The following is a 21,618-nucleotide window of genomic DNA, read 5'->3' on the forward strand; positions in this document are numbered from 1 at the left end:
CTCACTCTCACCCATTCTCTCCTCCGTGCACAGATAAAAGTCATTTTTCTTTCTCACTCCTTACATTTCCTTAGGTTGGTCTTCGACTTGAGGTAGCTGTGGTAGTAAAAATGACTGAAGAGTGCGATGAGGGTGAGAGCGTAGATAGACACAAACAAGTTCAAGGAGTCAGGGTAGTCACAGTCAGCGAACAAGTTGTAAACAGTGTGCATGGTTACCAGGAAAAACTGAAGCTGTAAAGAGAGAGAAAACAGGGGAAATGTATGAAATCGTAAACAAAGTCATGACTAAAATCCAATCACAAAGGACAAAGGCGTAAGATCGGTTTCTTATCAGTACAGAACATTTACAGCATTTGCTGTAAACATTTGCTGTGACATTTGTGCAGTGCCTTATTTGTTTTGTTTTATCGTATTGTATCACATCGTATACGGATATTACATATGGCTGTATACCATGATTATGGAGCATGTGCTTACTTGCAGTAGTTGTGTAGCAGTGAGCCATGTCAAATCTGCCGTAGCATTGCTCCTATTGAGGGAGACTAAATTGCAAACTTTTTTTCATAAACCTGATTAAGATGAGATTCAAGAGTAGGCTGGAAATATGTGCTGTGTTGCATTAGCATATTCAGAAAACATGTTGCAAATCATGAAATTTCATCTGGGACACATAATAGTAAATACATTATGTATGTGTGTGTGTGTGTATACAGCAGCTGGAATAAGTATTTAACACGTCACCATTTTTCTCACTAAATATACTTCCAAAGGTGCTATTGACCTGAAAATTTCACCAGATATTGGGTACAACCCAAATAATCCATTCATACAAAGAAAGTAGAATAAATAAGATCAGAAACTTAAGTTGTGTGTAAAGATGTGAAATGACAGGGGAAAAGTATTAAATGCGTGAAGAAAGGGAGGCAAAAAGGCATGGAAAGCCAAGACAACACCTAAAATCTATCAATCTATCTGTATATATGTACAGTATATGTCTCTATATACAAAAGAATACTGTAAATGCCAAAATACAGTGGATATATCCAAAATAGGCACACCATCCCATGCCCCTCAGAAAATGCCGCGTAAAAAAACAAAAGTAAAACAACAATACACAAGTATTAACACAGCTTTAGGTCATGAAATTGTGCAGCCAACTGTCAATGAAGACTATTTGCGGGTCACCACAATTATTGTTACATAATGGCTACGGCCCTCCATACTGACCTATATGATGCTGCCATACAGAAGACAAACTGCAGCAGTCAGCATTGTCAAAAGAGAACAGATGGTCCAGGAGTTAGTGGCGTCGAGCTGCCACTGCGACTATAAGAACAATGACCACCTAATCAGGAGGTAGTCACACATCAAGCTACGAGACAAGCAGTACAGCTCATTATCGAAAACAAGTTTTGCATATGGGCTAATAATTGATAACTCCCTAACTGAACAATGGCTCCTTGAGGAACTATAGACTATGTTTACTTTGTGCAGGCAACTCTAATATCCATAATGACTGTATCTGGCCTGCCCGCCTCAGAATGCTTGCTTTCTCCTAACTAGCGACCTGAAATCTATGTCTAATGGCTCAATTCCCTGTATAAGATGCTTTGTATAAGTTTTTGACACTACAAAACACACAACTTTTACTTTGGTACTTCTGTTTTTTTGGGAGTGTGTATTTGCATACTATCGAAACTATTTAGTTCCACCCAAAACATTTAGAGTGAACATTTAACATTTGTATTTAATATTTACACACACATATATATATACACACATTTAACAGAGCAACTATATATATATATATATATATATATATATATATATATATATATATATATATATATACAGACCCTTTCCAAAAAAAATTTATATCATGGAAAAGTTTATTTCCATAATTCCATTCAAAAAGTTAAACTTTCATAAATTATAGATTCAGGGCCACCAATTTAAAAAAATTCAAGTATTTATCTGTTTATTTGCACATAATTTAAGCTTCCCAACCTGAAAATTTCACCAGATGAAGAAATCAGCCCAAATTTTGCAGGCCATAAATGTTTTCAACTGAGTGTCACACACTTATCATCTACAAAATTCAAAGCACCTGCACACATTTCCCCATGTGTCATTAAATTGCTTCAGTTTGGTTCAATTGTCTCAGTTGGGTTCAATATGGGGAAGACTGCAGACTTGACAACTGGCCAGAAGACCATCACTGATACCCGCCATAGGATGGGTAAACCACAAAAGTTCCTAGCTAAGGAGGCGGGCTGTTCACAGAGTGCTGTGTCCAAGCATATCAATGGAAAATCTAGTGGAAGGACAAAATGTGGCAGGAGAAGATACAGCAGCAAAAGAGATGACCGTGGGTTTCAGCAAATTATCAAAAAGAAAAGATTCAAGAATCTAGCAGAGATTCAGAAAAAGTGTAACGAGGCGGGAGTCACAGCTTCAAAAAACACCACATTCAGACGCATCCGGGAGATAGAATTTATTGCGATATATATATATATATATAAAAGCCGAGTTTATGAAAATTTAAAGCATACACACTGATACATTAATACTAACCAGCTGTAAGATGGTGAGGTAGTTTTTCCACCAGAGATATTTGGTCATACGTGGTCCAAACGCTGAAAGACCATAATAGAGATACATCGCCACATGAACCAGGGAGTTGACCAGGCCACTCATGAAAGCTTTGGGCACATAGGACATAGCCTAATGAGTACATCGGTAGATACCAAATCTTGTGTTAGCTTTTAGGATTTGTATTTTTACTCACACTGGCCACCTGGCGTGTACTTTAACCCCAGCCAACAGTTCAAGATCATGGTGCTGTGATGGTAGACATGGAGGAAGGTCAGCTGGCTGTTCTTTTTCCTCAATATGAAAAACATCTGATTTAAGGGAAACGGCACTAGCATTAGCCGCTTGCATAAATAGATGGCTGCTCACTTAATTTGTGTCAATATATTTAAACCAGCAACAATAATGTGACTGTCATACTCACTGTGTCACAGAACTCTACATATTTGGAGAGGTAAAACATCCAGCACACTCTGGCCATCTGTACAACACGGTCGGACACATGAAATTGGTATTAGTCTCGTGTCAATCTATTTAGCAGTGAATTAGGCACAGACTTTGAAAATCTGACGATACGTAGGAAAGAAGTGTGCTATTTAGGGGACAGTATTACCCTCATGGCCAGTAGACTGTCGCTGTAGTCGACTGGCTGGCACAGCAGACTGTAACGAGCCATCCAGGAAGCTGCCGTAAACTGCAAAGACAGAACTTGCCTTTCAGCCCAACTCTCACGTCTTCCTTACGAAAGGACACGCAACACTAATATAAAGGGAACAGTTATGTTTTTGTTCAACTTCAGCATAATAACAGGAAATGGAACAACATGGCTACAGTGGCAATATATACAGTATATACAAATCTAATATATTAATAATAAAAGAGGAAGAAATTAAATGTTCACTGCATGTCAGTTGTCCATCCCTCCATCCATTTTCTGTACCGCTTATCCTCACAAGGGTCGCGGGCTCGCTGGAGCCTATCCCAGTTAGCTTCGGGCGAGAGGCAGGGAACACCCTGAACTGGTCGCCAGCCAATCGCAGGGCACATAGAAACAAACAACCATTCGCACTCACATTCACACGTACGGGCAATTTAGAGTCTTCAATTTAGAGCATTAAACAGCTACAGCTCATTCAGAATGCTGCTGCTCGGGTTCTGACCAGAACAAAGAGGTCAGAGCATACGTCACGACGTGAGACCAAGGTTTTTGGCGGAAAGGGGATGATCCTAATGTAGTTTTTAAAGGCAAAACCCAAATCTGAAATTGAGTAGGGACATTGTGTTTGAATTATCATTCTAACAACACCTCAGTAACAAAACACCCTGTCATTCATATGTTCCAATATTTGCTCACAGGAAAAAGTGGTGGATGCAAACGAACATTGCTCCTGTATCTTTTAGGTTTTGTGTTTGATTCAGATGTAAATACCTAAGGATAAAAGTTCATCTATTGCCTTACAGTCACCCTTAGAATTACATACTCAATTGTTTTTAGTCTACAGCAAAAATAAAGGAATTTGACCTACCAGTAACTCTTTCTGATATTATTGAAGGGGCGTGTATTTGTTGTCTGTATGTTTTGCTCCAAACCCCCTATTTGGGTTCGCCTATGTTTCCATTTTTGTTGAGAGTTGAGAATAAATGGATAAACGTCATATATCAGTACCTCATATAACATGTATGCAGACAGGCAAACCATAGTGAAATTGTAAACTATCAAGACAAGTTGGAGGTTGAAGGGCTCCTTCTTTGCCATCAGCTTTGGCCCGACCCAAACAAGGACCAGGTAGCACATAACTATAACGGCGACGGGTGCCGGGGAGTAGACCAGCAGCCAGTTTTCTATCCTCTTATCTAGACAGAAAAAACGTAAATCAAGAACATTTCCTAACAATATGTTTGTGCCAAAAGAAAGTTCAAATGAAAGCATACCTCCATTTTCAAGCATTCTCTGGTAATAAAACTGGGCTTTTTGCCAAATGGTGAGCTCCTGAAAACCCTGAATTGGAATAGAAACAATAATTATTGTGCTATAAAGCAAGAAAGCAATTAATACAAATAAATGTAAGTACTGTATTTAGGATGGAATGTTCTCTAAATACCCCACGCTACATGCAGTATTTGACATACAGGTACATCCCAATAAATTAGAATATGGTAGAAAAGTTCATTTATTTCAGTACTCAAGTCCTGATATATTATACAGATTCATTCAACACTTGGGAAAATCCATAATCATCAAAATTAAACATATATTTGAAAAAAAATCATGAAATATTTCACTGTGTGTGTGTAGTTCATCTCTAAATTAAGCTTTTGACACTATTCTAATTTATTGAAATGTAACTGCATGTCCAAGAACATAAGAGTCTCTTGACAATGGACAAATTGTCCTCAACACTGACAAGTGCGCTTCCATCTATTGTTTGGGTCGTCTCTCACAGGCTCTTTTGCGTCCCTTTGTGTTTTAAATGAAGCTTTCAGGTGTTATGCAATCTTGTTCTAACATTTTAGACATACAAAATAGAGCAACAATTTTTGCATCTATTACAGTATATTACATCACAAAGACAATATTATTATCAGAATATTGATGGTAAACTCAGTTCATTTTATGGACTGTCATGAACTGCCCTGCAGTACTATTGTCGGAGCCTGGGTGGTGCTTTGCGCCCTCTCTCGTCCCTGCCCTCTCTCTTTCTAGCACCTTCCTCAAGCCGCGCACCTGTCACCCATCAGCCCTCGTCACCACCTGCATATAAGCCTGCCTGATCCCAGAAATCCTCGCCAAAGTATTGCAGCTTCTCCAAGCGGTACCACAGCCCACGTCCCTCGCATAAACCACACTATTCCTCGTCCCCTTTAATAACTCCTGTGTCTCTCCTCCTTCTCAGTGTTTCGCCCCGTGTTCCTGATCTACGTCAATCCTGCCACCACGCCGCCAAAGCAGCTGCCTGTCCTTGCCACTGCCTGCCAATGCACCTAGGACCACCTCCATTACCTTCCATAATAAACTGTTCATCATAACCTATCTGCCTCCGCCTGCTCTCAACTCCTCTCCATTCGTGACAGTTACTCACTAAAATAGTCTGGTTCAGTTGAGTAAGTGTTAACTACAAACTCCAGCTAGTGAACCAAATCATGTGAATCTGTGCTGATACTGGTGAGTCTGATAACTCCTGGTAAGGCCCGATTATCGGATGTCTCTAAAAGATGAAACTGAGGGAAAATAGTTAGGACGGAGTTGGACAATTGTAACTTTGTCAATCGCAGGGTACATATAGAAAAATATCACACCTATGGGAGGAAGCTGGAGTACCCACAGAAGCATGGTTACTTGGCTAGAAAATGTAAACTCCACATAGGAAGCACTGATCAAAGATTTGAACCTAGGACATCTCAACAGTGAAGCAGATGTGTGAAACACCACTTCACACGTCTCATGGGCATTGATGCAAATTGGAGTGCACTGCTTGGCTACAACCAGCAATTCGATGGTGGGGAAAGATGCCAGTCCGGCAGACCCAAGTGTATTGTGAGGGTCTGTTGGGGACGTCTGGCAAAGTCCCCTGTCAGAAGTAGATTCAACTCCTACCTCCAACAGAACTTCACCCACGTCCCGGGAGGGGCGGGGTCATTGAGTCTGAGTGGACCATGTTCCGTGCCTCCATTGTTGAGGTGGCCGACCGGACCTGTGGCCATCAGGTTGTCGATGCCTGTCGTGGCGGCAATCCCCGAACCCGTTGGTGGACACCGGCGGTGAGGGATGCTGTCAAGCTGAAAGAGTCCTATCAGGCCTTTTTGGTCTGTGGGACTCCGGAGGCAGCTGATGGGTACTGGCCGGCCAACCAGAACGCAGCTTTGGTGGTCGCTGAGGCAAAACGTGGATGTGGGAGGAGTTCGGTGAGGCCATGGAGTAGTGGAGATTTGCAGATGATGTGGTTCTCAGGGCTTCATCAAACCGTGATCACCAACTCTGGCTGGAACGGTTCACAGCTGAGTGTGAAGCGGCTGGGATGAAAATCAGTATCTCCAAATCTCAGGCCATGATCCACATTCACAAAAGGGTGGAGTGGCCTCTCTGGGTCAGTGAGGAGTTCCTGCCCCAAGTGGAGGAGTTCAAGTTTCTCGGGGTCTTGGCCACGAGTGAGGGAAGAATGGAGTGGGGGATCGACAGGCAGATCGGTGCAGCGTATGCAGTGATGTGGACACTGTATGGGTCTGTCGTGGTGAAGAAGGCGCTTAGCCTGAAGGCAAAGCTCTCGATTTACCGGTCAATCGATGTTCCTACCCTTACATATGGTTACAAGCTGTGGGTCGTGACTCAAAGAATAAGATTGCAGATACAAGCGGCCGAAATGCGTTTCCCCCGCAAGGTGTCCGGGCACTCCCTGAGAGATAGGGTGAGAAACTCAGTCATCCAGGAGGGGCTCAGAGTCAAGGCGTTGCTCAGGCATCTGATTAGGATGGCTTCCAGATGCCGCCCTGGTGAGGTGTTCCGGCCAGGTCACACCGGGAGGAGGCCCCGGGGACCACCCAGGACACGCTGGAGAGACTACGTCTCTCGGCTGGCTTAGGAACGCCTCGGGATCCCCCTGAAGAGCTGGACGAAGTGGCTAGGGAGAGGTAAGTCTGGACTTCCTTCCTTAAGCTGCTGCCCCCGCGACCCGACCTCGGATGAGTGGAGGAAAATGAATGGATGAATGAATATATAAATTATCTATCCATTAATTTTCAATACCGCTTATCTTTTTCTGTCGTGGGGAGATGGAATTTATCCCAGCTGACTTTGGGGGAAATATGGACTATACACTGAATGGGTCTCCAGTCAGTTACGAGGCAATCAATACAGTGATTGATTGAACTTTACCATTGTCTTGATTATCCATCCATCCATCCATTTTCTGAGCCGCTTATCCTCACTAGGGTCGCGGGCGTGCTGGAGCCTATCCCATCTGTCATCGGGCAGGAGGCGGGGTACACCCTGAACTGGTTGCCAGCCAATCACAGGGCACATACAAACAGACAACCATTCGCACTCATAGTCACACCTACGGGCAATTTAGAGTCTCCAATTTATGCATGTTTTTGGGATGTGGGAGGAAACCGGAGTGCCCGGAGAAAACCCACGCAGGCACGGGGAGAACATGCAAACTCCACACAGTCGGGATTGAACCCGGGTCCTCAGAACTGTGAGGCTGACGCTCTAACCAGTCGGCCACCATGCCGCCTTGTCTTGATTAACAATTTATATTTATAATTTATGAATACTTTGAAAAAATGCCTATCCCTAATATTAAAACACAAAATTTATACAAAATTATTTTGAACATGAACCAAGAAAACATAAACCTAATGTTTATGAAAAGTAGAAGAAAATCCTCCGGCAACCTTCTACAACCCTATTTCCAATGAAATTGGGACGTTGTGTTAAACATAAATAAAAACAGAATACGATAATTTGCAAATCATGTTCAGCCTATATTTAATTGAATACACAACAAAGACAAGATATTTAATGTTCAAACTGATAAACTTTATTGTTTTTAGCAAATAATCATTAACTTCGAATTTTATGGCTGCAACACGTTCCAAAAAAGCTGGGACAGGTGGCAAAAAAGACTGAGAAAGTTGAGGAATGCTCATCAAACACCTGTTTGGAACCTCCCACAGGTGAACAGACTAATTGGGAACAGGTGGGTGCCATGATTGGGTATAAAAGAAGCTTCCCTGAATTGCTCAGTTATTCACAATCAAAGATGGGGCAAGGTTCACCTCTTTGTGATCAAGTGCGTGATAAAATAGTCGAACAGTTTAAGGACAATGTTCCTCAATGTACAATTACAAGGAATTTAGGGATTTCATTATCTACGGTCCATAATATCATCAGAAGGTTCAGAGAATCTGGAGAAATCACTGCAGATAAGCGGCAAGGCTGAAAACCAACATTGAATGCCGGTGACCTTCGATCCCTCAGGCGGCACTGCATCAAAAACCGAATTCAATGTGTAAAGGATATCACCACATGGGCTCAGGAACACTTCAGAAAACCAATGTCAGTAAATACAGTTTGGTGCTACAGCCGTAAGTGCAACTTGAAACTCTACTATGCAAAGCAAAAGCCATTTATCAACAACACCCAGAAACGCCGCCGACTTCTCTGGGCCCGAGCTCATCTAAGATCCATCCATCCATCCATTTTCTGAGCCGCTTCTCCTCACTAGGGTCGCGGGCGTGCTGGAGCCTATCCCAGCTGTCATCGGGCAGGAGGCGGGGTACACCCTGAACTGGTTGCCAGCCAATCGCAGGGAGATGCAAAGTGGAAAAGTGTTCTGTGGTCCGACGAGTCCACATTTCAAATTGTTTTGGAAAATTATGGACGTCGTGTCCCCAAGGCCAGAGGAAAAGAACCATCCGGACTGTTATGGACGCAAAGTTCAAAAGACAGCATCTGTGATGGTATGGGGCTGTGTTAGTGCCAATGGCATGGGTAATTCAGACATCTGTGAAGGCACCATTAATGCTGAATGGTACATACAGGTTTTGGAGAAACATATGCTGCCATCCAAGCAACGTCTTTTTCATGGACTGGCGTCCCTGCTTATTTCAGCAAGACAATGCCAAACCATATTCTGCACGGGTTACAACAGTGTGGCTTCGTAGTAAAGGAGTGCTGGTACTAGACTGGCCTGCCTGCAGTCCTTACCTATCTTCCATTGAAAATGTGTGGCGGATTATGAAGGGTAAAATACGACAACAGAGACCCCGGACTATTGAACAGCTTAAGCAGCCGTGGCCCAATGGTTAAAATCATTGCCTGCCACCGTGGGGGACCTAGGTTCAAGACCCTGACTGGACCATCCGCCAACATCCCCCGGACTCACAGCTGTGGTGTCCTTGAGCAAGACACTGATACCCCGAAATGCTCCCCGGGCTTCAGCTGCCCCCTGCTCCAGTGTGTTCCACTAACATGTGTATGTGTTCACTGTGATAGGTTAAATGCAGAGAACAAATTTCATGTGCATGCATGCATATTCATGACAATAAAAGGTGATTCTTCTTCTTCTGTTCATCAAGCAAGCATGGGAAAGCATTCCACCTACAAAGCTTCAACAATTAGTGTCCTCAGTTACCAAACGTTTATTGAATGTTGTTAAAAGAAAAGGTGATGTAACACAGTGGTAAACATGACCCTGTCCTACCTTTTTTGGAACATGTTGCAGCCATAAAATTCTAAGTCAATGATTATTTGCTAAAAACAATAAAGTTTATCAGTTTGAACACTGAATATCTTGTCTTTGTGTATTCAATTCAATATAGGTCAAACATGATTTGCAAATCATTGTATTCTGTTTTTATTTATCATTAACACAATGTCCCAACTTCATTGGAATTGAGGTTGTAAAATGAGATGACAGTTAACCTGCAGACCAAATGTATACCCCCGGCTGTTGATCAGTGAACAGTTTGTCACAGTGGAACATACCTACAGCTTACTAATACCATTAGCAACCTGTGCAAGATCAATGCCATCAAATCTATTGTTTCCCTATGAGGCTTTTAATGTATACTGTTAAGCAGGAGGACCTACCGCCATTCAGGTGGTTACTGTTGGTTTCCTCTTCAGTTCCAGCACCAGTTAAACTCATGATCCAACGTCTACAACTATACCGTGGTAATCCAACTTCTCAAAGAAGCATTTCCTGTTTAGCAACAATAACCCTGGCATATTACCTCATAGTGACTGCCTGAGCACGTTGGCACACTTTCAACCGTTCTATTTGAAGCTAAAAGAGTTGATGTTTCACTACTTTCCGCAATATTCAGCATTACAATATAAACATAATAGTGATCATTTAATCCAGTTCACAGACTACACCAAACATACGATGACTGGACAAGTCTAAAAATGTTCTGAGTAGTGCTCTAACCTTACATACCTGTGGCATTACAAAGCACATTCATGGGGAAGGCGTGGTATTGTTTTTTGCGTGTTAGACAAAAATGCGTGTCACCCACATATAAATAATGTCACTAAAATATAAGAAATAGTATGTGATGCAGAACTATAGTACACCAGTGTATTCTACAGCAATGCTTAATTAAAGTGTGCTGTATATTTTATTTTAGTGAAATCAACTACCAGTGACAAATTCCTTAGTTGTACTTAACCAATCTCGATGATTCTGAAACTGAATATCGCTCTGTCATTGTCAATCCAAACTGAAGCATTTGTGATGCTCTGTACTATATTCAGATTCAAATTGTAACTAGTGAGAATATAACAAAAACTGTACTCAGATTACATTGCATACAATAATGGTAATGAACTCTCTCATCATGCTTCAAACTACGTTTATATGATGTGTTCTGTTTTGCACAAGACATTCAAGAAAGTTAGTATAATACATTGAATACATCTTATGCAGGAAGTGGAAAAACTCGATAAGAGTCAGCAAACCCCACATAATGGAATGTTCCTCCCATACAGGAATCCCGTTGTACACATCAGACACATCACATCAGAATGACCTAACAGTTCTTTGTTCTTAGTTTCGAAATTACATCTGACAGAATACATTTGAGTTTAAATTTACCTTACCTCAGTGGTCATTGTTTGTTGTTGTTTTGGTCAGCTCTGCTACAATGAAGCTGCTAAAATACAACAAAGCCACTAAAATATTACAATGAAAATCAGTTTTCTAATATCTCGACAAAATCTGTGCAACCTCCAAGATGAAATACAATCTGCTCTGGGAGGGTACTTCAAAACATTTGTCCCAATATTAATAAAGGAAATAATCATAATATTCTGCCCTGTGACTAACGTGTGAATAATTCAGGGTGTAGTCTTACTTTCACCTGGGATTGACTCCTGCTCCCGGCAACCGTGAACACGATAAACGGCATAAAACATTTCTTTATTTAGAAAAATACTAAAAGTAATCGGCAGGTATATAAAATTGGGAGAATAAGTTAGGCCAGTAAAACCACATATTAATTAATCATATTCCGTAGATGACTGCTTCAGAAACAACGTGAAAATCCATCCATCCATCCATTTTCTGAGCCGCTTCTCCTCACTAGGGTCACGGGCGTGCCGGAGCCTATCCCAGCTATCATCGGGCAGGAGGCGGGGTACACCCTGAACTGGTTGCCAGCCAATCGCAGGGCACATACAAACAAACAACCATTCGCACTCGCATTCACACCTACGGGCAATTTAGAGTCTCCAATTCATGCATTTTTTGTGATGTGGGAGGAAACCGGAGTGCCCGGAGAAAACCCACGCAGGCACGGGGAGAACATGCAAACTCCACACAGGCGGGGCCGGGGATTGAACCCCGGACCTCAGAACTGTGATGCAGACGCTCTAACCAGTCTCCACCGTGCCGCCAAAGATAACCATTAAAAATAAATAAATAAATAAATACATCTAATTTCATGCCTCCATACCAAACCCACAAACACAGGTATTTCTTTTACTTTATTGTAATGGACTTTTAATAGTTAAGTATATGTTATGGTTCTCATCTTGTACTGAGATTTCTGCTAGGGCTTCTACGGTATTTAGACTGTGATTGCCTTCTTTAGTATTGTCTGTATTCAGAATAAGAATCATCGTTTTTTGCCAAGTATGCCAAAAACACACAAGGAATTTGTCTTCGGTAGTTGGAGCCGCTCTAGTACGACAACAGACAGCCATTTGACAGAAAATACTTTTGACACATAAAAACATAAAAACACAGTACAGAGAGTCACTGAGCAATTAAAGGTTACCAGTAATGTGGTAATGCCGATACATTTATTTTTTATTTTTTGACCATTGTGCAAATCATGCCGAGTCCTAGAGCAATTTAGAGCAGTTTGAAATGACTAATAGACCAATAGTCTGGTACAGTGACCATTGTGCTAATGGCGCAGAGACTTCAAGAAATATAAGCAGTTTAAAGTGACTAGTAGTAAAATAATCTGGAACAATGTCAATTGTGCAAATGGTGCAGATACTTCTCAAGCACATGAGTGGCCAGTATTGGTCAACCACAAATATGCAAATAGTGCAGAGTAGCGAGACTACTACAGTGAGTACACGAATATTATTGGCCCGACATAGATGTGACAACAATCTCAAGACAAAATTGGCAGCATTTTACAATGGAATTGGAGGTTTACTGTTTAAGAAGTTAATGGCAAGAGGGAAGAAGCTGTTGGAATGTCTGCTAGTTCTAGTTTGCATTGTTCGATAGGGCCTACTTGAGGGAAGGAACTGGACGAAGTGGTGACCAGGATGTGGAGTGTCCAAGAGGATTTTGCATGCGTTTGTCTTAGTTCTGGCAGTGTGCAAGTCCTCAAGGGTAGCTAGGGGGGTACCGAGAATTTATTCGGCAGTTTTGATTGTCCGTATTGCTGTTCTGCTGTTTTCCTGCCCGTGTCTCATTATTAGCTTCACCTGTGTTCTGTCAGCGTGCTCCTGCATCTGCCCTCATGTTTTCACCAATCACCTTTCCTCTTCCACGTTGTGTGTGTGTCCTGTGAAGGTGTGTCTCAACTTTGTCCGGTTCTCGTCTTAAGTTGATTTACACTCGTCACAAAAAGTTAGTAAAATGCACTATAACCTGGTGATCTTGGTGGCATTCTATCAACATTTGCGTGGACATTTTCCACTGTTTTCAAACTGTGTTTTAGTATCTATACACGACTTGCTGTTCTCGAACGAGGCGCTCAAAGGCTTAATATGAACATTCACAACAAGTGTTTGTTGTTTTTTCTTTATTTTCCAGTGAGCACTTCTGAGACTTTCTTTGACTCTTCCAGTCTCTCTGTACCTCTGTTGCAACCTGCTTATGACACACTAAACTGGCCATATCCCTCTGAGAACATCCTGTTTGAAGCCTGTCAATGGCTAGGGACTGTTGATCAATTGTTAGCTCTGCCTGTGTGCTGTAAACTTACAGTATCATCATTGATCTGTAACAGTAGTCAAAATTACATATTTGCTTGTTAGACTGCAATGAGCAGCAGCAGATTTCGGACACTGGACACTCTTATAAAAGAATGCAAATGTATTAGAATTGACATTTAAGAAAAAATATATATTTCTTAAAAAAAAACCACAGCCCAACCATAACTGCTTACTTCTGTTGTATCCTTGCTGTCCCGTTGACCCAAGCAAACACTTAAACACCTCAGGATGAACTCTTGCCCCAAATCAAACAAAGAGATGGAGCGAAACAGCCCGCAAACAAGGGAACACGTGTGTAGTTAAAGTGTTTTAGATTCACCAACTCCAAGGTCCATTCCACATTCTAAACTCGCCTGTGTGGAGGGAGTTTCCATATTATCCCCGTGCCTGCGTTGGTTTTCTGTCGGTATTCTGGTTTCCTCCCACATTCCAAAAACATGCATGGTAGGGTAATTGGGTAAAATACTCTAAATTGTCAGTAGGTGTGAATGTGAGTACGAATGGTTGTTTGTTTCTATATGCCCTGCGATTGGCTGGCGACCAGTTCAGGGTGTACGCCCCCTAGGTGCCAGCACACCCGCGGCCCTAGTGAAGATAAGAGGTTCAAAAGATGGATGGATGGATGGACAATTTGGTCAATCACAAAGCACACATCGACAAACAACCATACAAACTCAAATTCGCACCGATGGGCAATTTAGTATTCAACTGACCTAACATGCATTTTTTTTTTTTTAAACATGGGAGGTAGTCGGAGGGCCCACGCAAGCACGAAGAAAAAATGTTAACTCCAAACAGGAGGGCCTGACCCGAGATTTAAACATTGAACATTTTGACTGTAAGACAGACGTGCTATCCACTAGTTCACTGTACTGTCTCAGAATCATCTACGGGTATGTGTTTATCATATCAAATTTATTTTGTCACAATGCTGGAGGCTATGGGTATCTTAGCCTCTGTGATATTTATAGTGGGCATTACAACTTAAAAAATTCAGCAAAATTATATTAAAATCCTGACAACAATCTTTATTGCATGGCCGATTTTCAACTTCCACATCTCAGTATTAATTTTTTTACTTGAAAGAAAAAGTAAGGCTTACCTCACCACAGTTGCTGCTTAGTGCTTACTAAATGCATACACATCTTTTGCACTTTTAGTCTTTAGTCTGTGCATTGCGCTAGTTTTGTCAATACCATTTGCATTTATTTTATGCCATAGTTTTCGCCTTCATTCTTTTTTTTTTTTTGACTCAAAGGTATCACATTTAAAGTAATGTGCTACTTTATTTTTTTGTTACAAACCTCAAAGAGAACCAGCCCACACACAGTGCATGCAAACATGCGACGACAGGTGTTAAAGAATAAAATTGTAGTATGGCTGGTTTGCTTCTAACAATTCACAGATGAAAGAATGAACCCACACGCCCCAAAACACATACCTCCATATGCTCCTAATAAATGCCTTATAAAAACACAAAAGTAAAAACTTCGTTACACCCATGCGTATGAACACACACGCGCACATTTATTTGCAGCTTCAGGTCACCAAACTGTGCAACCTATTGTCAAAGTTTTGCGGGTCACCACTGAGGTCACCATAATTATTGTTACATAATTGTAGTCAGCCACCGTACTGACCTATATTATGCTCCCAAACAGAAGAGAAACAACAGCAGCTTTATCAGCTTCATGTAAGGAAAAAAAAACCAGATGGTCCTGTTAGTGTGAATACACACACACACATGGACGCACACACACACACATACACACACACACACAGGCAAACACACACCCCTACCCATCTAACACTTCAACCCTATATTTACCGGATGTGAGAGTTGATGTGGCTTCCATGGGCGTGCGGAACTCCTTCCACACATTCACATTTTTTGGCTTTGACATATAACCGATTCTCTGAACGACGTTGCAATACCAAGAGAACAAGTCGCCGGTGTTCATCGAGGTTTCTGGAAAAAAATAAGAATATCATCCAAATCAACAAAACAGAACTGGCCAATCATGTCACACAGCATATCAAAGTGGCCCATAGGTGTGTTAAATGTGGCCTTCCACTCATCATCGTCTATAACCCTCACCAAATGATACCCATTACGCAGGTCCAGCTTGGTGAAGATGGATGCAGAGTGTAACAGAACGGAGACAGAGTCCAAAACAGGCAACAGATACTTTTTTTTTTTTTTTACCGTTATGTCCTTAAGACCCTCGGTGTCAATGCACAGACGGACGATCTTATCGTTCTTATCAGTGAAGAAGCCCATGTTTACTGAGGAGGATGAAGGACAAATGAGCCCCAACACAAGCGGTTTTGAAACTTTATAGCTTGTAAAAGAAGCATTGGGAACTAGCTCGATAGCGTAATCATAAGAATGATGCGGCGGGAGAGATTCTGTCTTTACTTACTTTCAGTTCAGTTTATTTTTGAAAGGGGACAATGCAATTTCATAAAACACATGAAGTACACATGGTTAAAAAAGCCAGAATTAGCCAGAAGGCTAGTTTTCATCTGTAGTCCCCTGGCCATGATGTAAAAAAGCAGTAAAATACATCTACAAGACAATATAATACAGGATACATAATCAAACTATACTATTAAGAGAGAATAAAACCATAATTTTTTGGATCATAACAAAAAGACAACATAACATACTTGTCTTTTAGTGTTGGCAGCTATAGGTGTTAACTAGCCACATTTTCAGTTTTTTTGTGAAGGCCTTGTATGTTGTAAGCAGTTTAACCTCCTTAGGTACTGAGTTCCACTCACCAGCGCTCCTCACTGACCAGGCTGACTTACTGAAAGTGCTCCTGCGCAGAGGAATGAGACAGTCACCTCTGACAGAGCCTCGAGTGACACGCTCAGAGCTGTTTCTTTGGCTGATGAACTCAGCCAGAGGAGCTGGGGCCAAATCATGCAGTACTTTATAAATCAAATTTAAATCTGCAAATATGTGAAGACGGTCCCAGTTTAAAAGACTGTATTTTTTTTAAATTGCACAGTGATGATAGTGCCTTGGTTTTTTATCCATCACTTTAATTACTTGTTTGTACAAAACTTCCAATGGTTTTTTTGCATTCTGACCAGCCTGGGACCAACTGGTTATGCAATAGTTAAAGTGACTAAGAATCATCGAATGCAGGTAAATTTTTGCAGCTTCAGTTGACATTTCATTCCGAATTGCACGAAAATTTGCGAGGTTTAATTTGATATTTTTACACAATTTGTCAATATGGGCTTTAAAGGAAAGCTGTGAATCAATTATTAACCCAAGATATTTGTATTGGCTGACAATTTGCATTTTTTCTCCATTAACAAGTATGTCGGGGTCAGGTGATACTCTATTTGTTTTAGTGAGATACATGCCTACAGTTTTAGAAACGTTTAGCTGTAGACAGCACTCCTGCAACCAAGTTGTGACACAGGACATTGTATTAGTGAGTTTAGCAGCAACAGTATCTTTGGAGCGACCATGAACAAAGAAAACTGTGTCTGCATACATTACGCACTCTGCTTCAGAGCAAACAGTGGGCAAATCGTTGATATAAAGACTAAATAAAAGGGGGCCCAATATTGATCCCTGAGGGACTCCAGAGGTTAGCCTAAGAGACTCTGATCTGCAGTTGTTAACTGATACAGATTGTGTTCGGTCATGCAGATATGATTCAATCCAGCTCACAGCTTTACTCATGGTATTCCGTAGGTACAGAAGACAGGTTTGACGATTCGACCTCCCCAGGTCTTGAGAGTTATGGTACGGAGCGCTGGAAGCAAACAGAATGTCAAAACAAGCTCCAACTGACTTATCTTGATGTTGGGATTGTGGTCTTTAAAACCAGTTCGGCCCAATAATACAGGTGCACAAACTACACTTGTGATGGTGACAACATCAAAGTAAACCCAGATCGCCATTAAGATCGTGCACCTCTTTAGCCTTCTCTAATTGTATAAGTAAGCAACTAAGGGACTTAGCGACTGAAAACTCCACGAAACAGTCATCAGCACCTGAGTCCACCGAAGCAGTGACCTCCACGCTGCTACCATTCAGGAAAATAAGCCCCGGGACTGAAATATGAAATAAGTCTTTCACTTCAAAACCGACACAGGGTACTCACAGTTCTTCTCGTGGCGCTGGGAATTCGAGGTAGGTCGAGGAGATGCCGCCATTGAACGAGTCGAGAAGACGTCGTAAAGTTCCTGGCAATCTGAGAAGACGGGACAGATGGCTACCTGATTTCTGGGCCGCCTGCGGTCCTCCACCAAGTTCCATGGACTTGTCACCCGTTAGAAGCTTCCAGCCTGGATCCAAAGAAGTGGGAGATGGCACGGATCTGGGGTTGTCCACCATCGTCGTCACCCATGCTGGCTGACTCTGGAACATCCGCCACTCGTGTTCACGTTCTTGACGCGTTCACGTTATTAAAGTCGATTGCCGAGTGTTATCGCCAAACCAATGAGGTCCTCCACCCAAATCGTTTCATCTCGACCTGCCGGTTCATTTTTGCAACAGGATTTAATCCCCGCCGAAAAAGACCACAAAGTGCCCTGTCGTCAAAACCACTTTCTGCGGCCACAGTGTGGAATGAAATGGAATAATGATCGACAGATAAAGTCTCTTGAGAAATAGCCAACAGGCGACTCCCCGCTTCTTTGCTTTTAACAGGGTGATCCAAAACTCTCCCCAACTCCTCAATAAAAGTAGAAAATGACGAGAGAATTTCAGAATCCCTGCTGATCCCTCCCCCTCTGGGCACCACCTTTTCAATAGGCTCCCTTCAGGAAGGTGGTACCATGCCATGCCTAAATACCTTTTTTTCCTCCCCCAAGGCTGTTCCATTCTAAACAAGCAGAAAAAAGAAAAAACAACAACAAAAATTGGTGGCACAGACATCCCCCACTCAACCCCCTGGAAGGAAGCACAAACTCAGTAACCTCCCATACAGTCTCTACTCAGAACATCTGCATCGGACTATATATATATATATATATATATATATATATATATATATATATATATATATATATATAATTATTATTATTATTTTATCTTTTATTAAATCTTATCAATAGTTTTAATTCCTTAAAATATTGAAATGTACTTGCTCGGCACTTGTTTTGTTCTGGTCTTCCCCTGAATCCGATAACAAATGTATACCGGTACATATCTCGTTGCAGCTAATGTGGATTTATTGTGTGTCTGTTTGTTTAGTCCTGTTTTTAATTATTTAAAGTGTCCTTTTTAGCGCTGATTGCCAAGGTAAATTCCTGTTTGTCTACCTGATGCATTTGGCGAATAGTGATTCTGATTCTGATTATTGGTTAAAACGCAGATAGCTGACATGATTTCACAGAGTGAGTGGTCGTGTTTTATACTGTTGATAATCACATCCTCGTAGACAGGCCGAGGGACTGGTTTCGCTTCTCAGGGACCGTCCTTAAATGCTTCATATCCATCCATTTTTTGTACCGCTTTATCCTCACAAGGGTCGCAGGCGTGCTGGAGCCTATCTCAGCTATCTTCGGGCGAGAGGTGGGGTACACCCTGAACTGGTCGCCAGCCAATCACAGATGGTTTAAACAATGTAATCCAAAGTTATAACACAGACATGTTTTGTTAGTGTTTAAAGCAAACATTTATTGTTTTGGCTCAGGGGTGATTCGAGGATCAGAGGTTTAGGGGTGCTGAAATCCCAGGCAGGCATGATAAATTTCACGGTTTCGTACATTTTACCATTCAGTAGCACCTTGGCTTGAATATTATCACATGCACATGACACAACAACTAACTTCTCTCATTCCAGTTCAAGCAGAGTGCACAGGCGGTACTGTCTGACCACCTGATCCATTTCCCGGCGAGAAAAAAATGTCAGCTAACTCCTACCTGACAACATAAATAGTGACCTACGATTCAAATGTAGCAAAAACGACGACTGTGAATGATATTGAGTGGTTGAAGTTAAGACATGTGCAACATACAGTGTCCTGGTTTAAGCCAGGTACTTACACGTCTCACTGGAAGTTAACGTATTTCTCTGCGCAGGTAGAGTTCTCAGAGCCCAGCCAGGGAGAGGTGGGAGGGATTGGTTTGAGTTTTGTTGATAAAATATTACGTTTCAACCAAGTACTGTAGCTATGGTTTTACACTTCTATAGATTGTTTAAAAACAACATTGTTAAATTTTTATTTATTTATTTTTTAATCTCTCAAATTTTAGGGATGCTGGGATTAATTTTAGGGGTGCTTCAGCAACCCCAAAAATAGACAAAAAACGATTGGCTTATTTACCTTCTGATCATTTCTTTGTTTATTTTTGATATGCAATTACGTGAATTATTAATGAGTGGTTTTGTCCTCTATGGAGATTGTTTCTAGACATGCTAGAATATAATTTGAGTCAACAGATCATAAAACACCTGACATAAACTGTTGGGTAGGGCACATCTCTTTCAAATGAAACTAACTTCAACTCATGCATATATAAAAGTCATTTCTTTCTCACACCTTACACTTCCTTAGGTCATTGGTCTTCGATGTGAGGTAGCTGCGGTAGTAAAAGTGGCTGAAGAGTGCGATGATGGTGAGAGCGTAGATAAACCCAATCAAGTTCAAGGAGTCTGGGTAGTCACAATCAGCGAGCAAGTTGTAAACAGTGTGAATGCTTAACAGGAAAAACTGAAGCTGTAAAGAAAGAGAAAACAGGGGAAATGTGTGAGACTGGAAACAAAGTCTTAATTAAAAGCCCATTGCTCACAAAGGACAAAGGTGTAAGATCAGTTTCTTATCAGAACAGACCGTTTACTGTAGTTATTATTGGAATCCTGCACAAAATATTTCTTGAGTCACTGTCGTACAACCCCCAATTCCAATGAAGTTGGGACGTTGTGTTGAACAAAAATAAAAACAGAATACAATGATTTGCAAATCATGTTCAACCTATATTTAATTGAATACACTACAAAGACAAGATATTTAACGTTCAAACTGACAAACTTGATTGTTTTTGGCAAATAATCATTAACTTTGAATTTTAGGGCTGCAACACGTTCCAAAAAAGCTGGGACCAGTGGCAAAAAAGACGGAGAAAGTTGAGGAATGCTCATCAAACACCTGTTTGGAACATCACACAGGTGAACGGGCTAATTGGGAACAGGTGGGTGCCATGATTGGGTATAAAAGGAGCTTCCCTGAATTGCTCAGTCATTCACAAGCAAAGATGGGGCGAGGTTCACCTCTTTGTGAACAAGTGCGTGAGAAAATAGTCGAACAGTGTAAGGACAATGTTCTTCAATGTACAATTGCAAGGAATTTAGGGAGTTCATCATCTACGGTCCATAATATCATCAAAAGGTTCAGAGAATCTGGAGAAATCACTGCATGTAAGCGGCAAGGCCGAAAACCAACATTGAATGCCCGTGACCTTCGATCCCTCAGGCGGCACTGCATCAAAAACCGACATCGATGTGTAAAGGATATCACCGCATGGGCTCAGGAACACTTCAGAAAACCAATGTCAGTAAATACAGTTCGGCGCTACATCCGTAACTTAAAACTCTACTATGCAAAGCAAAAGACATTTATCAACAACATCGAGAAACGCCGCCGGCAATGATCAATACTAATTGATTTAATTTCTAACTAACTAACACACTGCGTGTGTGTGTGTGTTTTTGGCCATTCTTCCAGGAGCATATTTGTGAGGTCACTTGATTTTGGACGAGAAGGCCAAGCTCTCTGTCCACTCGAAATCAACCCAAAAGGTGTTCTATCAGGTTGAGGCCAGGCCAGTCAAGTTCATCCATACTCTCATCCATGTCTTTACTGACCTTGCTTTGTGCACCAGTGCACAGAAATCTTGGAACAGGAAGGGGTAATCCCCAAACTGTTTGACTGGCCACAATCTTTTGGTATGCTTGAAGCATTCAGAGTTCCTTTCACTGGAGCTCAGATGCTAATATTTTGGACATTTCCAACTTTGTGGGAACAGTTTGGAGATGGCTCAATCCTGTTTCAACATAACTATGCTTCAGGGCACAAATCAAGGTTCAT

General features: G+C 41.5%; 2 protein-coding genes across 12 annotated transcripts in view; both read right to left on the reverse strand.

Annotated features, from left to right (window-relative positions):
- On the reverse strand, window positions 1–15,525 carry LOC133488792 (elongation of very long chain fatty acids protein 4-like). Of its 2 annotated transcripts, none has more exons than XM_061797133.1 (8): window positions 15,386–15,525; window positions 4,527–4,593; window positions 4,261–4,448; window positions 3,208–3,288; window positions 3,019–3,075; window positions 2,791–2,905; window positions 2,577–2,704; window positions 1–233 (listed from the first exon to the last, which is right to left on the reverse strand). In XM_061797133.1, the coding sequence occupies exons 1-8, from the start codon at window positions 15,437–15,439 to the stop codon at window positions 54–56; spliced, it is 870 nt and encodes a 289-aa protein (XP_061653117.1). In that variant the 5' UTR covers window positions 15,440–15,525; the 3' UTR covers window positions 1–53. The 2 variants fall into 2 exon arrangements, with proteins under 2 accessions (XP_061653117.1, XP_061653118.1); XM_061797134.1 differs by lacking the exon at window positions 15,386–15,525 and adding an exon at window positions 10,186–10,493.
- Window positions 15,387–21,618, reverse strand: part of LOC133488791 (elongation of very long chain fatty acids protein 7-like) — a 13,102-nt gene continuing 6,870 nt past the window's right edge. For 7 of the 10 annotated variants that reach the window (XM_061797122.1, XM_061797123.1, XM_061797126.1 and 4 more), the window contains 3 exons: window positions 20,074–20,250; window positions 17,688–17,944; window positions 15,850–17,336 (listed from right to left, as the gene is read on the reverse strand). In XM_061797122.1, coding sequence (XP_061653106.1) covers window positions 16,562–17,336; window positions 17,688–17,944; window positions 20,074–20,250 — 1,209 coding nt within the window. In that variant the 3' untranslated portion in view covers window positions 15,850–16,561. The other 3 variants (XR_009791743.1, XM_061797131.1, XM_061797132.1) reach the window with 3 other exon arrangements.

This window comes from Phyllopteryx taeniolatus, chromosome 14, assembly GCF_024500385.1.
Source record: "Phyllopteryx taeniolatus isolate TA_2022b chromosome 14, UOR_Ptae_1.2, whole genome shotgun sequence".
In the NCBI taxonomy this organism is placed as follows: domain Eukaryota; kingdom Metazoa; phylum Chordata; class Actinopteri; order Syngnathiformes; family Syngnathidae; genus Phyllopteryx; species Phyllopteryx taeniolatus.